Here is a 24,583-nt window from a genome sequence, read left to right on the forward strand (position 1 = left end):
TTTTTAAAACTTACCTGTATTTTTTAAATGATTCACAGTGAACACATACTGCTCACAAAAACAGAGGTCAGCTGTTTTTGAACAAGAAACCAAACAAGACTTTTTGCTTCTCCTCTACCTAAAGAGGTGAATGCAGGGCACACTGGGCAAGTGGCTGCTGGGGGCCGCCCGGCACATGGCTTGGATACGGGGCGGAGAAGCTCCTCCGGTGAACTTGGGGCCCAGGCTCACGTCCTTGTCTTCGGAGTCCTCTCGGCTTTGGGGTTTGGACTGAAGGAGTCGAGGGTGAGGTGGCAGCTTATCTTTCCAACGCTCCCGATTTATATCCTCCCCACTCTTCCCACGTGAGCACAGACACACCCTCCTCCGAGAACCTTTCCGAATCTCAGCAGAATTCATTTTTCTTGCCTCGGCGCACCGATGGTTTTTTTGATGTGTTATAGTAGCTTTCTAGGCAGCTTAAACACTACCACAGAGTCCGTAGCTTCAAACTCTACACGTTTAGGGGCGCCTGGGGGGCTCAGTCGGTTGGGCGACCGACTTCGGCTCAGGTCATGATCTCACAGTTCGTGGGTTCGAGCCCCGTGTCGGGCTCTGTGCTGACAGCTCGGAGCCTGGAGCCGGCTTCGGATTCTGTGTCTCCCTCTCTCTCTGCCCCTCCCCCGCTCACACTCTGCCTCTCTAGCTCAAAAATAAACATTTTTAAAAATTAAAAAAAAATCCTACATGTTTATTATCACACAGTTTCTGTGGGCCAGGAGTCTGGCTCTGTGCTTTCACTGGGTCCTCTGCCCCAGGTCCCAAAGGGCTGTGAGCATGGTGTCATCTGGGGTGCGTTCACATCTGGAGGCTTGACTGGGGAAGAATCCACTTCTGCCTCATTCAGCATGTTGGCAGAATTCATTTCCTGGGTATAGGACTGAGGGCCCTGGCTTCTTGCTAGACATTATCTGGAGCCCACTCTCAGTTACCAGAGGCTGTCTGCAGTTTCTAGGACTTTCCAAAGTTCCTTATTACACGGGCTCCTCAGTGTGGCTGCTTATTTCATCAAGCCAGCAAGGAGAATCTCTCTCCAATTTGCTAAAATGGAAGTTTATATCGTGTAACTAACCAAGGAAATGCCATCCTGTTACCTTTGCCACATTCCGTGGGTTAGTGGTGAGTCATAGATCTCAGCCACGCTCAGAGGAGGATTGTGCCAAGGCGGGTACAGCAGGAGGTGGAAGTCATAGGGGTCACCACATCTAGGACAATGTTCATCGTTCTTTTTTATTATTATTATTATTAAACATTTATTTATTTTTGAGAGACGAAGAGAGACAGAGAAAGAGTAGAGGAGGGGCAGAGAGAGGGAGACAGAATCGGAAGCAGACTCCAGGCTCCGAGCTGGCACTACAGAGCCCGACGCGGGGCTCGAACTTACGGGACTCGATCTCACGAACTGCGAGATCATGACCTAAGCTGAAGTCGGACACTTAACTGACTGAGCCAGTCAGTTAAGACGCCCCAACAATGTTCACACTTCTATTATAACATACATAAGTTTCATTGATTTCTCAAATTATACGCAGCTGTTTATTGTCAGCCTGTCGTCAGGAACTCGGGGTGGAGGCCTCTGTGTTATTCGTCTCTAGCACCCTCCCAGCACCTAGTGCCAAAGATTCCACATGGTCATGGCGCTGGTTATCCCGTTGGCCCCCTCCCCACCCATTCTCCACCTTCCTCTGTGTGCTCTGAGCGCCAGGAGGCTGACCCCTGTGGACTGGATCACTCAGGCTCCCCGGGGCCTCTGGCTTCTGGCAGTTCATCCCCTGGGAAGCAGTGGAAGGAGACTGGCTGGTAGGAAAAGAGAAGAGTCTGGGCGTTTGCTCCCCACCCTCCCTGCTGGGTCATAGTTTGGGCCCTGATTCCTTCTACCCTCAGCCACAGCTCCCACGAAAGCCCTCTCTCAGCTGCGGTGACAAAGCCACCTCCCTGTACCTCTCAGGCTTAGAAGTAGGAAGGGCTTGCCTCTGTGGCCACTCTGTGGCCATGTCACCAGCCCTCAACTGTGCCCACTTCTTTGTAAACATGCTCCTCAGTACCTTTGTGAAGGTAACGCTTGACTGACAGACTTGAGCCCAATAAAACATTGAGTGAGTGCGGGGCGCCTGGGTGACCCAGTGTGTTAAGCGTCTGACTTCGGCTCAGGTCATGATCTCACGGTTCGTGGGTTCGAGCCCCGCATCGGGCTCTGTGCTGACAGCTCGGAACCCGGAGCCTGCTTCGGATTCTGTGTCTCCCTCTCTTTCTGCCCCTCCCCAACTTGTGCGCTCTCTCGCTCTCTCTCAAAAATAAAAACATTTAAAAAATTAAAAAATAAATAAAACACTGAGTGAGTGAATGCGTGCATGCATGACCGAAGGAAGAATTCAGTAAGGCTAGAGTAGGGTGGAGCTGTCATCCAATGTCTACTGTGTTCAAGGCAGCACGCTAAGCTTGTGGAATCGGCTTACAATAGCCCTGTGGGGTGGTATTATTTCCATGTGACACGAGAGGAAGTGGGGACAGAAAAGTCATTGTGAGGTCCACAGAAATTCCAAGTGGTGGTACCAGAGTTTTCTACCTCATCACCAGGCTTTTGGCTTAAGCCTTTAAATCTCGAGGGTCCAGCCGGAGGGTCCCTCGAGCCCCTACTCCAGCATCTTCCCTGTGGCCCTTCTGCCTGGAAAATTCCAGCGACGGTGAGCTCAATCCCTTTGGAGGTGGCCCAGACCCAGGATGGGAATGGAATCTCCCAGCCTCCCAATCCCAGAGCCCAGCTTCTCCCTCTTCCATGGCCTCTCTCAGTCCTGCTCTCCATTCTTCTCCCAGACATGGATGGCCAAGTCAGAGAGGGTTGGGATCCACACCAAGAAAGGTATGGAGGAAGCGGGTGGACAGCTCGTGTGGTGGGACACGTCAGAGAGAGGCCGTGTGGCTTCCCCAGGCTGCTCTGTCTGTAGGAATCCCTCTTGGGATAGATCGCCATATACCAGCGTGAGAGGATCTACCTGGCTGAACGGTACCGAGGAGAGGGAGCGTGTGGGGCAGGTGTGCAGAGGTGGAAGCTAGGCTGGGAAGAGATGCGAGGGGCAGCAATCCCAGGCCCGACTGGTTCCCCTCCAGAGCTGCCCGACCCCCACTCTCCATCTCCGCAGAAACAGAACGGAGCTCTGAATGCCAGGTCTTTGCCTCCTGGGACTATCCCACCCACACCGATGCGGGACTTGGGCCAGCTTCTTTAAAGGTTCCTGGAAGCTTCCATCAAGGCTGCTCTACCAAGGTGAACCTCAAGGGGGAGACCATTCTCCAAGGGAGAGGAGAAGGTGTCAGTTGGGGGAGTGAAAATGCTGGGCCCCCACCCCCACCCCCATCCCTCCCCGCAAGGTTCTCAGGTCTGGGAGGGCAGAGATGGTTGCAGCCTAAGGACCCAGTCTTTGGATGTTCAGCAAAGGTCTGTTGGATGATTGGACATGGAACTTTTAGTTACACATAGACTGAAAAATTTATCTCTGCTTTTCAAAATCCAGCTAAAATGGCAATAACATTTTTTATTTTTATTTTTATTTTTTAGTGTTTATTTATTTTTGAGAGCGAAAAACAGAGTGTGAGTAGGGGAGGGGCAGAGAGAGAGGGAGACACAGAATCCGAAGCAGGCTCCGGGCTCTGAGCCATCAGCACAGAGCCTGCCGCGGGGCTTGAACTCACAAATCGTGAGATCATGACCTGAGCTGAAGTCAAGACACTTAACCAACTGAGCTACCCAGGCGCCCCACAATAACAGTTTTTAAGCCCACCAGTCCACAGAGACAAAGAGAAAGAAGGAAATAGGTGAGAGATTCTAATAAAATTTTGGACAACAGAGGGCACATGGACGACTGTAACTGTCTCAGCGCAGGAAGTGGAAACCCAAACACTCTGAAAGAGGAGGGTGTGGAGAATGGTACAGACGTGATGCCTATGCCTGCTACAGAACTGTGGAGGCTCAGACATGGGGCAGAAGGTGCCCTACAGGGTGGGGTGCAGGACAGGGGGCAGAAACAGGAGGACTGGTGGAAAGCCTGTGTAGCCTGTGTAAGGAGCCACGCGCTCCCCAGATGCCCTACCGCACCTATCTCCTGCCCCTGGCTGGAGATTATTCTGGACATTTGGACTGGAGGGCCTCGAGGGGAGAGAAGGGTCATTCTAGAAGCCGGGAGTGAAGGCAAGTCTGCAAAGGAAGAGACACCCCCCCCCCCTCGCCCAGCTCTTTCCCATGCTGGCTCCTCAAACACTGACAATCAGGTACAGATGCCAAATGGCCGACCTCCAGCCCAGGATCGCCAGGGAATTGAGGAAAGCCTCTGACTTTATTTTATTTTTTAAAGTTTATTTAGGTGCACCTGGGTGACTCCCGTCAGTTAAGCATCTGACTCTTCATTTCGGCTCAGGTCACGATCACACGTGTTCATGAGTTTGAGCCCCGCGTGGGGCTCTGCGCTGACAGCATGGACCCTGATTGGAATTTTCTCTCTCTCTCTCTCTGCCCCTCCCCTGCTCTCTCTCTCAAAATAAATAAATACAATTTTTTATTAATAAAAAAATTAATTAAAAAATCAAAATATATTATATATAATTTATATTATATATATTATATATAGTCAAATATATTATTTTTTAATTAATTTTTTTATTAATAAAAAATTTTATTTATTTATTTTGAGAGAGCAGGGGAGGGGCAGAGAGAGAGAGAGAGAGAGAGAGAGAGAGAATTCCAATCAGGGTCCATGCTGTCAGCGCAGAGCCCCACGCGGGGCTCAAACTCATGAACACATGCGATCATGACCTGAGCCGAAGTCAAGAATCAGATGCTCAACCGACTGAGCCACCCAGGTGCCCCCAAAACCTCTGGCTTTTGTTTTTTTTTGTTTTTTTTTTTTTTTTTTACATTTATTTATTTTTGAGAGACAGAGAGAGACAGTGTGAACAGGGGAGGGGCAGAGAGAGGGAGACACAGAATCCGAACCAGGCTCCAGGCTCTGAGCTGACAGCACAGAGCCCATGTGGGGCTCGAACCCATGAACCATGAGATCATGACCTGAGCTGAAGTCGGATGCTTAATCGACTGAGCCACCCAGGTGCCCCACCTCTGGCTTTTGAAAGAGAGCCTCCAACAACAACAACAAACAGAAAAACCTAGACTCTATCTTGTGACACAACCTTTAGGAGGGCTCATGTCCCTCCTCCCTACTCACCATCTTCTTTTCAGAGAAAGGCGTCCGAGGAAGCGTGGCCAGTGCACTGGCTGCTTGTCTGGGTCTCCAGACATCCTGTCCCTCCATCCCAAGCCAACCCCAGACTCTTAGGCTCCAAAAGTATGCTCCACTGAATACCCCACCCCAGCTAGAATGAGCTGTGAGTCCTAGAAGTGGAACCAGCTGGATCCACCTAGTGGTGTGATGGCAGATATTTAACAACGAGCTCTCTGGAAAGAAGAAACCCCAGATGATGGGCGTTTGCTGGTTTCAGTGGTTACCAACACGAAGTCACTGGCTGTGGCGCTGGGAGGAGATGCCCACAGTCGGATCCCTCAGGACCGTCTGAGCTGGCCCCGGCATAGCGCCGGATCTGCCCCTAGGTGGCAGCGACCGGGGACTCACTCAGGCCACTGCTTTGGGTCAAGTGCCCTCTGCCTTCATCACCCATCTTCATGAAACACGGCCCGTGAGCCCAACTAACCCGAGTCAGCTCTTCTGGACCAGAGGAGAGACGAGATGGGAAATCCGTCCCGCCACCAACAAACGACAAGTCAGAAGAGACAGGTGGATGTGAAACTAGGGCTGGAGAGGAGGCCCCCCACAGACTGCGTTGCCCCCTGTGCCACTTCCCATTTTCCAGGGGTTGCTCCAACCCAGGCCACCGCCAGCTGACTTCTCTCTTTCCTGACTTTGGCAGGCTTGCCAAGCTTGGCCTATGGGGACGGTGTGACCAGCATGGGCTTTGCTTGGGACTGAGGCCCTAGAGGGGGCTTGAGGTCACTCCTGGAGGTGGGGGGAGGGGAGGGGGAGGGGACTGAGAATCAAGTGCTTCTAAGTCTTTGGGCATCTCTGGACGTGACCTGCCATACGACACCCCTGTGGCCTCAGTTTACCCGCCCACAGCCACCCATTCAGATGGCAAGGAAAGGAAGGACAAACTTTAATTGCTGCCGAGAACAGAGACCTCCCTTTGCCACTGGGCGCAGCACAGCTGTCTCAGGCCGAGCATGGTCTGCTCCTCCTGGAGCAAGTGCCCCTCCCCTCCTGGACCCAGAATTGTGGCGGGGGAGGGTGCAGGTGGCGTCTCCCAACCGGGAGGGGCCTAGGAGCGCCACAAGACCAGGTTGGCAGGAGGCACATCAAAGCGTTTGCGGGTGTGGTCCATGTCCCTCTGGTACAGGTAGCCACAGGTAGGCTTCTGCCGGGTGTAGAAGGGGTTCAGGGAGTTGGAGTACTGGGAGGTGTAGAACTTGAACCTAAGCTTGTCCAGGCTCTGCCCCTTCGGGTCTACCACCACCGGCACGTAGGCCGCCACCAGGGTCTGCTCACGGTCCCGCTTCCACGACTGGGACAGGGGAGGGCGTGGAAACTTCAGCTTTTTGCCCGATGGTGTCTTCGGCTCCTGGCTGGGTGCTGAGGGTTTCTTTGAGTCCTGTGGGATGGAAAGCAGGCCAGCGCTGAGGCATCAGACACCGGGGCTTCCACGGCTAAGCCCGAGGGTGGGAGCGGGGAAGGGGCCAGCAGCCGTCAGAAGCTTCCGGAGCCACCCCCAAGACAGCTCTGCTGGCCGTGGAGCCAGACATCTCCAGGTAGGGGGCGGCCTTCGGGGCCCCTGACCTGACTTGTGCTGATGCAGACCTCAGCCTGCTTCCCAGAGGCCTCTGCCGACTCAGAGGCTAAGAGCCAGGCTCATCTTCAACCCGCCCCGCCCCCATCTCCCCCACATCCAGCTGTCTGTCCCTGTCCTTCAAGTCACTCCCATCTGGCCCTCCTCTGCTGCTGTCCTGCCAGGCCTCCCTCCTCTCTCCTGAAGGGTTACTCAGCTTTCCACCAAGCCCTCCTGTCCTCCTGCCTCCCAGCCTGTGCTCTGTTGCTCTCTACTGCCTAGACAAGACATCTCAAGGCCTCTAGCCTGGAAAACAAGAACTCTGAGGACGGGGCTCCCCTCGCCCTGTGCTCTAGCCGGACCTTCCGCCCATTACCTCTGCTGGCAACGTGTCCTTCCAGGCCTCCTTGCCTTTGTTCGGGGCCGATCCCCCAGCCCGGCATGCCCTCCCTCCCTCCCTCCCTCCCATCCATCAGGGAGATTCTCTTTCCCTTTTGGCCCCGAGCACCTTCAGGGCCGTGCTCTCTCAACCTTACCCTTGACATAATGCCCTCCAAAATCCTATTCCTTGTTTTCCTCCAGACCAAGGCATTCAGTGCGCGCTCAATAAAGGCTGGTTCAATTAAACTGGGTTCTAGTAAGGGGTGTTCTCCTTCCAACCAGCGGGCCCATTCTATTTTAGAACACCTCTCATTGTTACAAAGTGACAATGCCAGCTTTTCATAATCGCCAATCTTGGCTGACTGCGCATGGAGGTCTACCCCTCGAGGAGGCCCCCAGTGCCACAAGGATCCCACCGTAGCGACATTTGTTTACCCCCTGGACTGAATTGTTTTGTTCACCTTTGACCTCCACACCGTCTCCCAGGTACCAGATGTTCATTTTACTAGGGGCCTTCACAGTCACAACAGCACAGCGCAAAGGACCGATCCCTCGGTGTCAGGCTGGCTCTGTCCGTCTCCTCCAGGCGACAGCTGGGAGGGGAACCCACTTCGGCTCGGCCCAGCCTCGCAATCCTCCCGGCCACCCCGGGGAACCAGAACCGGGAAGGAGCCCTTGCTACAGAGCTCCTGGAAGTTGAACCCCTGCCATCTTACAGAAGAAATCCCTGGTACCCAAGAAAGAATGTACGTTCTTTCCTTCTGCATGTAATTTACAAACGCCTTGCCCAACTCAAACCTGCCCAGGGCTTTCTTCCCAAGCCGGCTTTGCTGCCATAGGTTCCTACCCAGAAATGTGTGTGCCCTCAGCTGTGCGTTTCAAAATTCTTCCTATTCTTCCAAGCCAGCAGCCCTCCTGACACCTCCTCCAGGAAGCCTCTGGTGCTGCAACCCCCACCCCTGTTTCACCCTCCTCTGGGCCTTCAGGCATTCCTCTTGGGACGTGGTCCTTTGCGAGGCTGGGACTGTGGGGAGGCAAGTGCACATTTTAAAGAGGTGCGCCGAACCCCTTTTTACATCTTGCTGCCCTGGGTGCTGTGCTCGCCTCATGCCAACCCCAAATCCTGGTCCTTCCGGGCTCCTGCTCATGGTTCAACAGCCTGTAAAACGCTCCCAGTGTTCAGGACCACATCCTAGTCCCCTTTGTGCCCCTGGGGCTTCACCCAGTGCTGGCACACAACTAAGCTGGAGAACAGTGTGGAACGGCCTTCCCAGAGCCCTTGAGGCCTGGCCGTGGGGTTAGGAGCGGGGGGACCACACAAGAAATGAGCTATGATGGCGGTAATCAGCGATCATTCTTCACCATGGGCTCCAAGCACAGCACCAAACTCTTTACATGGGTTATCTCTTCTAATCCTCGCATTACCCTTTAAGGAAGGTATCGTCATGCGTCCTATTTATAGTTGAGAAAGCTGTAGTAAGGATGTCTGTCACAAGTTTAGGGTCAGGCGGCTGGTGAAGAGCCAGGCTGGGACTGAACTCAGGCCTGGCTGACCCCAGGGTCCACACCCTATACGCATCCTGTGTCCACCGCCCTGGGAGGACAGGGGCTGCCAGTCCACTTTTGCCCTCATGCGGTCAGCTTGCTGAGCTCCTGATGGGGGTTCTGGGCAGTAGGAGAGCAGCCGAAGAGAGGGGCAGCCGGATCTCCCAGTTTGTCGGGAACGCTGCGGGGCCTTGAACGCTGGAGTCTGAAGTTACCATCTCCTAGCACAGCTGAGGATATGACATTATTTGCTTCACTGGTTCACTCGTTCATTCAAAATGATTCCTCTTATACACCAGGCTCTGAGTGTGCAAATAACAGATACCACAACGTAAACTTGTACAAATCGGAGCTTCCTGCCCTCAGCGCCACGGACACTGTGGGCTGATAATTCTTTCGTTTTATTAAAAATGTTTAACGTTTATTTGTGAGAGAGGGAGACACAGCACCCAAAACAGGCTGCAGGCTGCGAGCTGTCAGCACAGAGCTGGACGCGGGGCTCGAACTCACAAACCGTGAGCTCATGACCTGAGCCGAGGTCAGCCGCTTAACTGACTGAGCCACCTGGCACCCCCGATGATTCTTTGTTGTGGGGCAGTCCTGGACATTGCAGGATGTTTAGCATATTAAGTATGATTCTGAGGATGTGGGGTTCCGGTCCTCTCGACACTGCAGAAGGGCTCAGCCCGTGGCCACAGATCTGGAGATGAGGGAACCATAGCGCATCCCCCCCCCACACACCCCGCCTCAGTCTTGGCCATCCAGACCCTGCACCTCAGGCTTGCGAGGCTGGTGTCAAGAGGGACAGAGGCACGTGCTTTCAGAATGGCTGGGGGGTCTGACCAGAGACCCACAGAGGGAAGGGCGATAATGTTGCTCATGGGACTGAGAATCTCCCCAGCTCCAGGCACTAGACGCTCAGCTCTGCAAAAGCTCCTAAGAGCCATTTGAGGTGTTACTCCCATGACTCAACTGTGGAAGATGAGGCTTGGAGGCATCGAAGCACGTTTAAGTTCACATCGAAGCACGAAGACCCCCCCCCCCCCCCCCAGAATTCCCGCAGCTCCAGACTAGTTAGTGGGGGAACCAGGATTTGAACACTCCCCTCTCTCTCTGCCCCAGCCCAGGCCCTGACTTGGGCCCTCCTGGGTCTACCTGCCAGCTATGCCCCAGTGGCTGCTACGGCAACATTTGGGGCCTTGGGGTGAGGGGGACTCAGGCCTTGAGCACATCTAGGGATGAGGCCCTCACAGAAACTAGGGCAGAGGGACCGTCCCCGGGGAGGAGGAAGAAGGGGAAAGGGAGGAGGAAGAGAAGACTCAGAGCAAGGAGGAGGAAGAGGGGGAGGAGGAGGAAGCCCAGGCAGCACAGCTTTGCCCTGCCCCTTCCAAGGGCCCAGCCAGGCTCCAGGTGACTAACCCCAGAGGGCTGAGAACACCCCATCGCCTGCCCAGGGCCCAGCACAGCCAGCTCTGCGGGGGAGGGTGGGGCCCCGAATGCATACTTTCCAGGTTAATGTCTGGTTTCATTTAACCGGCTCCTCCTCCCAGTCCTCCTATCAAGTGCAGGGGGTTGGGGGCCCGTGAACTTTTGGCGATGCCTGAGGCATTTTTGGCTGTGACAATGGGGATGCTACTGGCCTCCAGCGGGGAGTAGCATCCCCATTGTCACAGCCAAAAGTGGGTAGAGGCCAGGGATGCTGCTGACCATCCTACAGAGCCAGGACCGCCCCACAATAGAGAATTAGCAGCACATGATGTCATCAGTGTCAAGGCGGAGACGCCTACTTTAGAGCTTCGGGGAAGACCCCTAACTCCTTTCCTGCTTCCTGCCAGCCTTCACTTAAGCCTCCGGGTCCACGGAGCAAAGAAGCCTAGAGGGCAAGTAGAGGGTCTCCCCAGCCCCTTCCCTCCCTTCCGAATCCCACTACCCTATTTCTCCTTGGGGTTCCAGCTGGAGCCAAAAGAAGGATCCCGAATAGACCTCTCCCTCTATGACCCCTCCACCCGCACCCCCCAGGCATAGTGTCTGTCCTTGCTGCCAGGGCCTGGAAAGGGGATGGGGGTGACTCAAGAGCGGGGCTTTCCGAGGAGGGCAAGAATATCTCATATGTGGTATTGCTGCGGGTCTGGGAAGCCGACACTGTCGGCTGGAACACTTCAGGCCCAGGGCCAGCCACCCGCGCCTCACTCTCTGGGGGGAAGGCCTCGGGCCCTGTTGAAATGCAAACAGCATCGGGTGAGGCCCTTAAGCCTCCCAGGGCAGCCGGTACCAGGGAATGTGCCTGGGCTTTAGAGTGTGAAGGCCTGAGCTCAGGGCCTCACTCTGCCCTACAGGTCAGGCAACCTTGGGCAAGTCTCGGAACCTCTTTGAGCTTTGGTGGCCTCACCTGCAAAATGAAGATAATAAGGCCATCTGCTTCACCAGCGTGTCGTGGGGGTGCGATGAGTGTGGGAACTTTCAGGGCACAATACAAATAGTAATTATTATCAGCCTCATCTGGCAGTTCCCTGCAGGTTTCGAACAAGCTCATCTGAACCTTTGTGAGAGCCTGTGGTGTGCGGTGGGGCAGAGGGGCCTGGGAAGGAGCAGATGAGGAGGCCGAGAGAGCTTGGCCTTAGCTCCCTCGTGAGGCTGTGTAGCCTGGGGGCTTGGAGTTCAAATCCCAGCTCCCCCGCTCACACCAAGTGCCTGAGCTTTCAGTATTTTATAACACTCTGTACCTCCGTTTTCCCACCTCTCAAGGGGGAACACCTAAAGAACCTATCTCGTAGGGACAGGGCGCCTGGGTGGCTCAGTTGGTTGAGCGTCTGACTCTTGGTTTGGGCTCAGGTCATGATCTCATGGTTTGTGAGTTCAAGCCCCACGTTGTGCTCTCTGCTGCACAGAGCCTGCTTGGGATTCTGACTCTCTCTCTCTCTCTCTCTGCCCCTCCCCTGCTCTCTCTTTCTCTCTCCCTCTCAAAAATCAATAAATAAACATTAAAAAACAAAAACTTGCCGTGTGAAACACTGTTCTAAATTCTTAAAAAAAAAAAAAATAGAATCTATCTCATAGGGTTACCACGAGGATTTAATGAGACATTCTACATAAACTGCCTACGCCTCTTGAACACTCAGGAAGCTTCAGCTGTCACTGTTACTTGTCACAAGTTTGCCTAGGAGACTGGGAAGTGCAGGCTAGCAGCCCAGGAAATGACTCTGGGAAGTGAAGGGGCAGAGGAAAGGGAGGAGAGGAATGGTGGCCTGCTTCCTGCTCCCTCCCCCGGGGGGACAGCCGGGGCTCCACAGCGGCACTGGTCCCTAAGCCTTTTGTAAGAGGTCCCCAGCTCCCAGCCATGAAGGTGGGCCAGGCTGGGGCCTTCATACTCTCTCCTGCCAATCAGACTTCCTGTGACCTTGGGCTGCCTTGATGCAGCCCTGTAAGGTCATCCCACCTGGGACATCCTTGACCAGGGCCTTTCTTGTTGGTGAGATGGAACTTCTGGTGGTCAGGGGCTCCGGAGCTCCCGGGGACTCTTTGGGAGGTACTGGGAGGGCCCAGGTGGGGAGAATTTGCATGGGCTGGGGCATTGTGACACCCCTTTGACAGCACAGTTCCTTCTGTCTTCCTAAGGAGACACAAGGGCAGGGCTGGGGGCTGAAGTCTCAAGGCCTGGAAGGGTCTTTTAACTTTGGCACTGACCCTGTCTGCAATTCCCTCTTCCCACAATCTCCCAGGGCCTGTGAACTGTGGGTGATGCGGTGAGTAGAGAGAGGAGGAAATGATCCCAGTTATTCAGGTACCTCCAGAAGTCCTAATTTTCCCCCCAGGGGCCCAACATGTCATAAGAAATTACTGGCAGGGAGGAAACATACCCAACCAACTCTCCATTCTCTCTCTCTCTGTCTGTCTCTGCCTTCCAAATTACAGAGATGATGGATGGAGGGAGGAAGAAAGGGATAGATGGATGGATGCATGGACAGACAGAGGATGCGTGGACAGAGAGAGTCGGTGGGCAGGAGGATGAGTGTTGGTAGGTAGACAGACAGTGGATGGGCCAAACCCCCTGATTGGACCTCCGCTCACCTTTCTTGCCCCATTTCTTGCTATCTTTTCCCTCACTCTACGCAGTAGCTAATTTCTTAAGCATGCCCTGCTCTTTTCCCTCTGAGCCTTTGCATATGCTGTTCCACAGACAGGTGGCTGGGTAGGGTGGCTGTGGGTGAATGAATGGATACATAGGTGCTCAGTAAATGGCTAGATTGGGGCGCCTGGGTGGCTCAGTCGTTAAGCATCTGACTTCGGCTCAGGTCACGATCTCACGGTTCATGAGTTCAAGTCCCACATCGGGTGTGCTTGAGGCCCACTTCAGCTGAGCTCAAGCTCCACTTCAGGTGAATGTGAGCCCTGCTTCTCTCTCTCCCTCTGCCTCTCACTCACTTGCGCCCTCTCTCTCTCAAAAAAAAAAAGGCTAGATTGGCAGGTGGTTGTGCTATAGAGGATGGGATAGCAGGCCCAAATATATATATGATATATGATATATATATATAGTATATATATATACACTATATATATATATATATTTTTATAAGTTTATTCATCCTTGAGGCAGAGAGAGCTGGAGAGACAGAATCCAAAGCAGGCTCCAGGCTCCAAGCTGTCAGCACAGAGCCAGACACGGGGCTTGAACTCACGAACCGTGAGATCTTGACCTGAGCTGAAGTCGGACGCTTAACTGACTGAGCCACCCAGGCGCCCCAAGAGTCAGACTCCTTGAGCTTGACTCTGGCTCTACCATTTTACTAGTTGTGTGACCTTGGGCAAGTAATTGACTTCTCTGTAGTTCCATTTGTTCATCTGTAAAATGGGTAGACTACAGGTCTCTACCTAATAGGGATGAGCAAAGCACTCAAGACAGTGCCTGGCACAGGGTAAACAATAAATATTAGCTATTATTATGCGTGGGCAGATAACTAGATTAGTGGGTAGGTGGCTGAATGGGCCATCCTGTCCCCATCTTCAAAAACCTGAGCCTCACCCCTGCCCCCAACACCAGAATTAGTAGCACCTTCTGGGAATGCGTCTGAAATCCCACATGCGGGAGGGATCTGAGCTTCTCTCTGGGGTCAGAGGAGGACCAGTGGAAGGGAAATAGAATGAGCCAGCGGCTTCCTGCCCTCTGCCACATTGGCTTGGGCCGGGCCCAGAACTTGTTTCCTTCCTGGCACTGTGTCAGCACTGACTGTCGGTTACGGGGTGGACTTTGGGGCCCTGTGGCAGATTGAGAGTTGGGGTGTTGATGACTTAGCACCCGGCTCAGATCTCACACCCTGATGGTAATGACCCCTAATTTCTGAGCTGGTGGGAGGGCCCAGGAGGGGAGTCTGGCAGGGAAGCGGGAGAAGGAGTGGCAATCAGGGCTGGCCCTCTCGGAGGCTCTGCTCAGCGACTGCCAAGGCTCTGGGGCGATGGTATCTTGCTTGACGGAGGGAGAGAAGGTGGGAATGTGGCATTCTGGATGGTGTGGCCAGCTTTGCTGGCTCCGGGGAAGGTGGCTTGGCTCCCAGCCCTGGGCCTGAAGGAGCTGTCAGGAGGGAGCCCGGGAGGTGGGCAGGGACTTGGGGGGAGCGGGGGTCCCACCATTTAGCACAGGCTACACCTGGTCTCAGCCAGAGGGGGAGGTGCTGGGCTGGTTGTCCCAAGACCTGAAACAAGTCCCATTGCCTCTTTGGGCCTCAGTTTGTATACGTGCACCGTGAGGATATCGGGTCTCTCCATCTTGGACATTTGAAGGAAGGGGAGTCGAATCTCATCCTGAGAACTTCAGATAGGGACCCCTCCCCTGCGACTGACCATAGGTCTGGGTCCTGCCTGGTGTGTCCCCGGCCTGGACTGTGCCACCCTCACCATGGGAACCTCAGGAGGGGTCATGGCTATGGAGACCTCCTTTAGGAAGGCCTGGCCAGTCAAACCATATCTGTCATATTTCTTTTGTAAATCACAGAACGGTTACGATCACGGCCTCTGGACCCCACTCTGCCTGGGTTCAGATCCCCCACTGCGACTTCTCAGCTCTGTGGCTTGCCTAAATCACTTAACCTGTGTGTGCCTCAGTTCCTAATCTGCAAAGTGGGGATGATAATAGAATTCACCTAGAAGGCTCGTGTGCGCCGCGTGAGCTCAGAGCAGTGCCCGCTGGGAGGTAGGTGCTAGGAGTTACCTTGGAATTGCTGTTTCTAAATTCCAGACGACACTGATTAAGTCTTGCCTCCTGGAAGCCCCCCTTTCTCTGACTCCTCTGCCACGCTCCAAGCGTGATCTCATTTTGTAGGTCATCAAAGTTCCCGGAGGGTGAGGACTGACTTGCACCCCTCAGGGGGCATTTGGGAAGGACAGGGAGAGCTGGTGAGGGTCAGAGCTGACCTGGAGCACAGGAAACTCACCAAGCACACACCTTGCCACACACACAGCCTCCCCCCCTGCCCCCCTGCTGCTGAAGCGTCCCGCTACCATATCACTGTAAGGAGGCCTGGTTATTTGGACATGCTTTCCAAATAACCCTCTTTACCTACTGTGTGATTTGGACAAGTTACTTAACCTCTCTGATCCTGACTTATTTTTTTCCTTTGCTGGGCTTAAAGTACAGACAACTGAGTTATTCATACACCTTGCTCATGGTGCATTATCCTCGTTGGTCTATGAAGCCTCCTCTCTCTCGCATTCATTCTCCCCCTTTACCTCCAACCCCGTTCCCCACCCATCCTAGCCAGAGGCAACCATTCTAATGTACTTAAGGAGCGTCTTCTTGTGCATATGTTCTTGCCAAATAGGTATATTTTTGCTTGCGTGCAGGTAGTTTTCATTTACATAAGTAGCACTGTGTGTTTTAGATCTCCCACTGTTAAGATCCATCCATATTGCTGGACCAGCATCTGGTTCCTTGCTCCCCATCACTGTGTCCATGGAGTGTGTCCACCACATTTGATGTCTCTGCTCCCCCCCAGGACCCCCAGGGACCTCCAACCCCCCCCGCCCATCCCCACAAACAACACTGCAATGATATCACACCCATGGCCCTTTATGGACCTAGGTGGCTTCTTTGGGCAATATTCCTAGAGCAGAATGCAACGGTCATAGACCATGAGTAAATATCCCTTAAAGTCTCCTTTTCTCCATCCCTAAAATGAAGGTATTGCCCCATCCCTTCGCGGGGCTGATGATGGGAGTGGGTTAATGCATGCAATCCACTCGGCCCCATGCCTGACATAGAAGAGACGCTTGGCGGACGGGAGACGTGGCTGCTGTTCCTTCCAGACCTCAGGGAGAGCGGGAGATAAGCCAGACCCAGGAGGGCTCGCAGAGAAACGCACCCAGGGCTCAAAGTCCCAGCTCAAGGGTTGGTCTCCAGAGCCCGTGAGAAGTGTGTGGGGGCTATGCCAATACCTGCAGGGTCTGGACTGGTCTTGAATGTCGCAGGGCCTGGTGCAGGGAGATGGCTGTACCTAGGAAATGGTTCCTGCATCCCATTTCTCGCCCTTTCCTCAGAGCCAGAGTAACCTCACACAGGAGGTCCCAGACAGCTTTATTTGTTGTTCTGCCTCCACTCTGCCAGCCACCGGGCATTTCAGCAAGATGTAAAACCACACCCGAGTACTGGATCTCACCCTCCCGTTTTACAGACGGAGAGACTGAGGCTCAGGAGAGCTCCATGGTCTCACAGGAGGTTAGTGGTGGAAGGGGCTCTAGAATCCCCATCTCCGTACTCCTTAAAAGAAACGCATTCCACGTTAAATTATGCTCTTATTATCTATGGAGTTTTCAGTTAAAGCAAATGCCCAGCAGAGCACATTACTAAAAAGTAAAAAAACCCACATGTAGTCCTGGCATTCCAACTGAATCATCTCCGTGGTTCTGTTCCCTTCCAATCCCTGGCCATTTACAAATACACTTTATATATCTATAGTCCCAATCCACATGGAATTTTGTTTTTTGCTTTTTGTACTTAGCAACCTTTTTTTAAACACACAATTTCAGACAATGGGATGTTTTTTGCCTGGTCTTCAAGGTGACCTTGCAGACGCCTGCCCCACCCTGTCTCCTGGGCCCCGGTGGAATTTTCCTTCTTGAGGTTCTTTTGTTCAATTGTCACAGCCCTCTTCCAGCCTGTCAGGGCTCTTTGCTGTTCTCTGCTTAGCCTCTCTATGCCCAAAGTCAGGGTAGGGAACAGGGGCAGGAGCAGGTAGGTACTAAACACCTACCATGAGTCAGACTCTCAGATACCTTAACCCACTATCTTGTTGAATCTCATAATAACCTTACATTAATAGCCCCTGTCTCACAGATGAACAAACCGAGACTCAGAAAGGTGGTAGCTTGGCCATGGTCACACCCTTGCTAAACAGCCGAGTCAGGATTCAAACCTGTTCCCCATCAAGGACCCTTCCCACTATGTTATGGTCCTATCAGTAGAGCCCATGGTTACCAAGGGAAATGAGTCTCTCCCCAGCACCCTAAAACACTCCACCCCCTAGCCAGGGCTGGACTTGGGTCTCCACACTCTCGGGCACCAGGTAATGACTTCCTCTGAGCCCCTTCTCAGGATGTGGGAGTCCACACCAGCAGGACCTCATCTTAGCATGACCTCATCTCCTGGCACCCTCCCAGCTCAGAGGAATGTCAAAGTCAGGGGGATTGGAGCCCACCCTCCCCTGCAGGCAGAAGAAAACCGTTTCAGGAGCTGGTCTGGCATAAGGTGTCTCCAGCCTGGAACCAGAGGCTGGACAAGATGCTCTGTCGCTCAGTAGCATATGGGAGTTGGGAGCACTGACCTTTGCCCCTGGAGAGCCAGCTGCAGAGACCTGGGTGGGGATGCAGGAGACCTCAGGACCTCTCAGCCTGCCCTTCCTCCATTCAGTGCATTCTCCCAGCCAGGAGTGCCTTGGCTTTGCTGGATGCAGGAAAAAGCCACAAACTTGACAAAGTCCTAGCTGGGTCTCTGGGGAGACCACAACTTGGGGGCCCCAATCCCACCCCACTGACCAGAAGAGGCCAATAAAGTCGGCTGGTGGAAGTTACTAAGTAATTGCTCAGCCAAGATTTAATTACAGGATTGGGCTTTGTTGCGAGGGGAGCCTCTTATTTGGCTGTTTTCTTTTACTGGGGGAGCAGGTTGAGATGTTATGAGTGGAGTGGGGGCCCTGCATCAGGAGCACAGGGCACCCAGCCCAGCCGGACCCTCCCCAGAGGCACTCGGCCTCCAAAGCTGCCGGGCAGACAGGGTACAACGGTAGGGGGGAGACAGCCTGCTCACCGTTGAACCCGGGCCTTCAAGAGATGCCCCCCCACCAGCCCCCGCCATCATGGGACTGAAATTGGGGTGAAATGAGTGGGGGAAAGGCAGAGAGATCCCTCCCATCCAGACTCCACAGCCTGATGTCCTCCTGGTGCTTGTGATCACACCGTTCCCTCTCTTCCTCTATTCCCAGCCCAAACTAACTCACACCGCAAGGGGACCAGAAGAGGGAAGAAATGAACAAACACTTCTGGAGTGCTCTGTGTGCACCAGGCCCTTTGCTGGCACTCCACCTCCATTATCTTACTGAATCTTCCTGTCAACCCCAGGAAGGGCACTATTCCTCCCAAGCTACAGATGAGGAAAACGGCTCCGAGTATTTTTTACTTGCCCTATAATGCAAACTGTCCATCAAGACCTTCCTCTCTTCCTAAGAAATGTCCCGCAGACATTTTTCTACCTGTTTCTACCACCAGCACACTAGTCCTGCCCCTCTCCTCTCCCGCTTGTATTCATTAACTAAGTAAGCAATGAACTGATCAGCTGAGCAGCAACTCTTAGCCCCTTAGCTTACACTTTCTTCTTTCCATCATCCTTCATCCAGCTGCCAGATGAAACCCTTAAAACACAGCTGTTGAGGCCCACCTGGCTGGCTCAGTCAGTGGAGCATGTGACTCTTGATCTCAGGGCAGTGAGTTCGAGCCCCGTGTGGGCAGAGAGATTACTTTACCAAAAAAAAAAAACAAACAAACAAACAAAAAAACATCCACTGCTTTTACCAGGCATCAGTGCCTGCTCCTGGTGACCTTTGACTCCAGGCCAGAGCTCCTCAAACCTTAACGTGATCCTGAGTCACCTGGGGCTTTGTCAAAACGTAGATCCTCTGCTGGGTACCTTAATCCTTCAGCTCACTGAATCTCATAACAACCTGAAATTAATAACCTGTTTTATAGACAAACAAACCAAGGCCCAGAGAGGTTGCCCAATGTCTGGGATGGGGTTTCTACAGTTCTAGTAGATTCTACATTTCTAATAAGAGTCCAGGTGATGCAGCTGCTGCTGGTTCATGGACCATACTCCTAGACTGTCCTGCCTACTTACTTTTCTTTAATTTTTTTATTATTTATTTTATCTCATTTTTATTTTTAATTCTTTTTAATTTTTTGTAATGTTTATTTTTGAGAGAGACAGACAGAGTGCAAGCAGGGGAGGGACAGAGAGAGAGGGAGACACCGATCCGAAGCAGGCTCCAGGCTCTGAGCTGCCAGCACAGAGCCCGACGCAGGGCTCAAACTCATGAATCGTGAGATCATGACCTGAGCCGAAGTCGGCCGCTTAACCGACTGAGCCACCCAGGCGCCCCTATTATCTTATTTTTAGGGAGAGGGAGAGAGACAATCTTAGGCAGGCTCCATGCTCAGTGCAGAGCCCCACATGGGGCTCAGTCCCACGACCCTGGGATCATGACCTGAGCTGAAATCAAGAGTCAGACACTCAACTGAGCCACCCAGGCTCCCCTCTTTATTGTTAATTGCAGTGTAGTTGACACACTTTTTCCTCTAATTTTTAAACAGCATATACATGTACATGGTTGGAAAATAAAAAAGTATAAAAAGGCACTCAGTCAAAATTCTCCTTCCCATTTTTGTCCCCCTCCTCTTTTGTGCAGTTACCCCCATCTCCATCCCAAGTAACCACTTCTGTTAAGTTTCTTACATATCTCTCCAGTTTCTCTGCGCCGATACAAACAAGATCATACTTATCTTGCCCCAAATAGTAGCAAACTACACACACCATTTTGTCAACAGTTTATCAGTTTATCTTGGAGATAACTGGACACAGTCAGCTGACTCATTCTTCTTTAGAGTTGCATTATTATTCCATCGTGTGGACGTGCCATAATTTATTTAACTAGTCATCTCCAGATGGACAACTTAGGTTGTTTCCAATCTTACCAACTGGTCTTTTTTTTAAACTGTTTATTTATTTTTTGAGAGAGAGCGCGTGCAGGGGAGGGGCAGAGAGAGGGAGACAGAGGATCGGAAGCAGGCTTCAGGCTCTGCGCTGTCAGCACAGAGCCTGATGCGGGGCTCGAACTCACGGACCGCGAGATCATGACCTGAGCCGAAGTCGGCCGCTTAACCGACTGAGCCACCCAGGCGCCCCGAAACTGGTCTTTTTAAGCGCATGACACTCTGGCCAACTTTGCTGTGATCTCCTTCCCACCCTCCAGTTCCCAGCTCCACCATGCTGAGCTCCTGTAGAGTCCTTCATGAATCCTGAGAGTGCTCCCCAGATGCTCCGGCCCATCCTGACTGCTGCTCCTCTGAACCTTGTCCCCTTAGTCTCCTCCTCCTCATTTACTTCCCCTTTTCATCTCTCCACGTGTCTCTCTCTGTGTCCAAAAAGGCTAAAGCAACTTGAACTTTGACGCCATGTCTTTGATTTCTCTGGATCCCTCACAGCTGGTTACAAAAGTGGAAGTTGCATATGAATGAAGCCACTCCCTGGTGTGTCTGCTGGGCTGGTTGGGGGGGGGGGGGCGGGGGGGGGGGGGGGGGTTTGCGGGGGACAGCTACCCAAGGTGGGAGAGCTTCATGGCTCCAAGATCTCCAAGAAAGAAGCCTCTATTTGGTGCCTGAATGTCTAGAGCACTCGGGCAGGTTATGATGATGTCCAGGGCACGATGGGGCATCTGGAGTTCCCTTGTGCCCTCCCTGTGTAGGCAGTGGGAGGAGCCATGATAGGAGGGTGGAAGGATGGATGGTATGGGTATGTGTGCATACCCTAGAATGGCTCCTTCCCTTCTCTGTTAACATCTTTGTCATCTTCCACAGACCAGCTCCAGTCTCAATTTCCTGGACTGCTCCAGCCCATGCTGACTTCCTCCCCTCTGAATTCCTGTTATGTGTATGGACACCAATCACCATTCTGAACTTAGTCATCCGGGGTCTGCCACCTTGAATCACGTAATCTTTATCTCCCTCATGGAGGAAAGAAGACTTCTTTAATTCTCTTATTTTCCCATGGACCCCCCTCCGCCCACACGCAGGCAATTGGGAGAGTCTCCACAACTACTCCTTGAATGAACAGCAAGGGGTTCCAGGAGTGCCGTGGTAGTGGGTGGGGTGGGACAGGGTTGACCACAGGCGTGTCTCCAACCAAAAACATTTGGGGAACACAAGTGTTTCTAAAGATGCTCCTGCCTGCCACCCCCCCCCCATCTGTTCTTCAGTCCCTCCCCTCCTGCTGGGGAATCAGTGACCTCATATCCACAAGCCCTGACGGCCCAACTCATCCTGTCCCTTAACCTGGAACAAGTAAAAGGAACTTTTAAAAAATGTCACCCTAAGGGGTGCCTGGGTGGCTCAGTCTTTGAGGGTCCTACTTCGGCTCAGGTCATGATCTCATAGCTCGGGGGGTTCAATCCCTGCGTTGGGCTCTGTCCTGACAGTCGGAGCCTGGAGCCTGCTTCAGATTCTGGGTCTCCCTCTTTCTCTGCCCCTAACCCACTCGCATTCTGTCTCTGTCTCTCTCAAAAATAAACATTAAAAAAAATTTTTTTTAATGTCACTATCATGAAAAACAAAAGCAAGGGATGGTAGTAAATCAGAGATTAAAGGCACCTGACAAGCAAATGCAATGTGTGAATCCTGATTGGACTGTGGATTGGAAAAAAAAAAAAAAAAAGAAACGAAAGTGACATTTGGGGGATAACTGGGAAATTTTTAATACTCGAGTGTGATAACTGTATCGTGGTCATTTAGGAGAATGTCCTTATTCTTAGGCAATGGATATTGAAGTATTGGTGTGTGTGGGGAGATGGGCCACGATCTCTATAAGTTTCCACCTTCAGCAAAGTGGAAAAAAAAGTGTGTGTGGAGAGAAAGCACAGAGCTCATGCGCGGAAGTGTGGCAACCTGTTCACAATGGGCGAAGCCAGGAGAAAGGCGTACAGATAGTCATTTTACTAGTCTTCCAAATTTTTCAGAATGAAAAGTTGAAAAGAATCACCTTTGGTACCTAAGAGCCATGCCATTCCATCTTCTGGGGACCTCAGGGAAACCATGCCGACTGTCTGTGACTGGTCCCCTCCACCCAGCTTCCACTCCTGCTGCCAGGAAGCATGAAAATCTAACACCTTGACCTGGCTCTCCTCTCCTCTCAGCATCTCCCAGGACCCTCTGGGGGCAGTTATCACCTCCCATGCCCACCCCTCCAGGATTGTCCTCTCAGCACCTTAAAGGGCCACCACCCTCTCTCCCTGAAAAGCAAACTGAACCCTAAGCAGGACAAACCCGTCTTGAGTTTTTAAAAATTCTGTTTACTGAACTCACCTTGAGTTTATTTTTTATTTATTTAAAAAAATTTTTTTTAACATTTATTAATTTTTGAGACAGAGAGAGAGAGAGCATGAACAGGGGAGGGTCAGAGAAAGAGGGAGACACAGAATCTGAAACAGGCTCCAGGCTCTGAGCTGTCAGCACAGAGCCCGACGCGGGGCTCGAACCTACAGACTGCGAGATCATGACCCGAGCCAAAGTCAGATGCTTAACCGACTGAGCCACCCAGGCGCCCCTCACCTTGAGTTTTTAAAAATCATATTCACTTAACTTCATAGAAAAGAAAAAGAGAATTTTCAAAAATCTATTTATTTTGAGAGAGAGAGGGTGCGCCTGAGCAAGTGAGCATTCAAAAGTTGGGGAGGGGCAGAGAGAGAGGGAAAGAGTGAATCTGTGCTACATCACTGCAGAGCCCCAGCAGAGCCCCAGGCGGGATTGGAACTCAAGACCCTAGCATCATGACCTGAGCAGAGATCAAGGGTCAGACACATTCAACCAATTGAGCCACCCAGGCATCCCCCCAAAAGAATCTGATGTAAACAAAAATGCCAAGATTTAGTCATCCCACGATTCTCTTTGGAGCTCGGTCACTGTGGATATTTTTCCACCTTTGTCATCAGATAGGAACACTCGTTCATTGCTTTCCCCCCTTTACCTTTTTTCCGATGGGCACCTCCTTACATCCATCGAGGGCTCACGGCCCACATTTTGGAGGGCCTGTAGGACCCTGCAACCTGCTGGCTTTGGCCACCCGTTTCCCCCAGCTTTGGGCACCCACGTTGACCTGGTCATGAATCTCTTTAGAAGCAGGAAACTTGCCCGCCTCCTCCTTTCCCCAGGAGGAAAAGGGGTGGAGGAGGAGAGCCAGGAGGGGGACCTGAGGGAGGCCGGTGGCTCGTCTTCCAGGCTGGGCGTGGGCTGGGCGAGGTCCCCAGCCCACCGGGCCGTGCCAACAATGGCCTGTTGTAGAAGGAGGCAGGCAGGAATGCGGCCTGGGGAGTTGGGCGGCGGGGCGGCCGCTGCGGCGGCGGGGCGGGGCCGGGTCTCAGCGGCAGCCTCTTACCTGTCCAGGTAGCTCGCATTTCCAGGCGAGCGGCGGCGCCCGCAGCACCTGTCGCCGGTGCGCGGGCCGGGAGCCCGGCGGGGGACATGGCCTGGTAGCGGCCCCTGGGGGAGACGGTGCGGAGTTCGGTCCGGGACAGGGCAGGCCGAGGGAGGGGAGGTCCTTCCCGGGGCCGCGGGGCCGCAGGCAGCATGAAAAAGAACCAGACGGTGCAGGGCACCTTCAGCAAACTCTTCGGCAAGAAGCACTCCAACCCCCCCAGCACCTCCCTCTACGCCACCAACCCCCCCTGGATTTTCACCCAGGAGGCCCCGGAGGAGGGGATCCGGGACTTCGGTAAGCGGGCCCGGGGTGGTGGCCCGCGGGCCGGCAGGCGGCCCGCGCGGCGCGAAGGGCGGGAGGCGCGGCTCGGCGCGGAGGGAAGGAACACGTTGCAACCTGTGGACGGGCCGGATAGGCGCTGCCGGGAGGGGGAGGCGGCGCGGCCCGGCTGTCCTGGGAAAGGGCCGGCGGGGCAGAGGTGCCGGGAAGGGGGAGACGCTTGCCTCTCGCGGCGGACGCTAGCCCCTCTTCCGAGGTGATCATCCCCTCTTCCCCTCCCGGTGGAAGTTAGGTCTGTGTTATTGTCAGAAAGGCTTCCTAGGGTTTGTAGTGCCTACCCTTCCCTGGCAGCGCTGTAGAGTCAGAAGCGTCCCCCCACCCCCACCCCGCCTCGCCCCCCAGCTGTCCCTTCAGCCTTCACCATTTCTGCTTCCTCTGTTCCTCTCCCGGCCCAGGTCTTAGGCAAAGAGAGGGGGCTGCTTGCTATCTAGGCGCTGCAACTCTGGACTCTGCACAGGGGAGGCCCAGGAAAAATCAACAGAAGCCATGGCTAGGAAGATACCGGTCTGTGCAAGACACCAGAGTCGCTTTCTGGGGTCATGGGCTCTTACCGGGTCAGCCTGGAGCCTGGGGTTGTCTACGGGCTCAGACCCAGGAGCCCACAATGGGACAGAGGAGGCCAAGGAAGTCCTTCCTGATTGCCAGCCGCCCCTGAGCCCTTGAGTCAGGGTGTTGTACCTCTGCAGGGATCTGAAAACACTATGCTGGCCCAGCAACTCCCCCCCCCCCCCC

At 53.4% G+C, this 24,583-nt stretch overlaps 2 protein-coding genes and 1 long non-coding RNA gene across 4 annotated transcripts in view; 2 read left to right on the plus strand and 1 right to left on the minus strand.

The window, feature by feature from the left end:
* Positions 1-6,181: 6,181 nt before the first annotated feature.
* Positions 6,182-12,313, minus strand: GUCA1ANB (GUCA1A neighbor). Of its 2 annotated transcripts, none has more exons than XM_049653270.1 (2): positions 12,227-12,313; positions 6,182-6,690 (listed from the first exon to the last, which is right to left on the minus strand). In XM_049653270.1, the coding sequence occupies exons 1-2, from the start codon at positions 12,233-12,235 to the stop codon at positions 6,361-6,363; spliced, it is 339 nt and encodes a 112-aa protein (XP_049509227.1). In that variant the 5' UTR covers positions 12,236-12,313; the 3' UTR covers positions 6,182-6,360. The 2 variants fall into 2 exon arrangements, with proteins under 2 accessions (XP_049509227.1, XP_049509226.1); XM_049653269.1 differs by lacking the exon at positions 12,227-12,313 and adding an exon at positions 7,401-7,644.
* Positions 12,314-12,415: 102 nt separating this feature from the next.
* Positions 12,416-21,624, plus strand: LOC125938241 (uncharacterized). The gene is made up of 3 exons (XR_007462638.1): positions 12,416-12,533; positions 20,474-20,574; positions 20,902-21,624. It is a non-coding gene; the product is annotated as an uncharacterized LOC125938241 (long non-coding RNA).
* Positions 21,625-23,638: 2,014 nt separating this feature from the next.
* CB2H6orf132 (chromosome B2 C6orf132 homolog) overlaps positions 23,639-24,583 on the plus strand; it is a 33,610-nt gene continuing 32,665 nt past the window's right edge. Inside the window, 1 exon segment of the mRNA XM_049653268.1 lies at positions 23,639-23,806. Within this exon segment, the coding sequence (XP_049509225.1) occupies positions 23,662-23,806 (145 nt within the window). The 5' untranslated portion in view covers positions 23,639-23,661.

The sequence above is a fragment of the Panthera uncia genome (genome assembly GCF_023721935.1).
Source record: "Panthera uncia isolate 11264 chromosome B2 unlocalized genomic scaffold, Puncia_PCG_1.0 HiC_scaffold_24, whole genome shotgun sequence".
Taxonomy (NCBI): domain Eukaryota; kingdom Metazoa; phylum Chordata; class Mammalia; order Carnivora; family Felidae; genus Panthera; species Panthera uncia.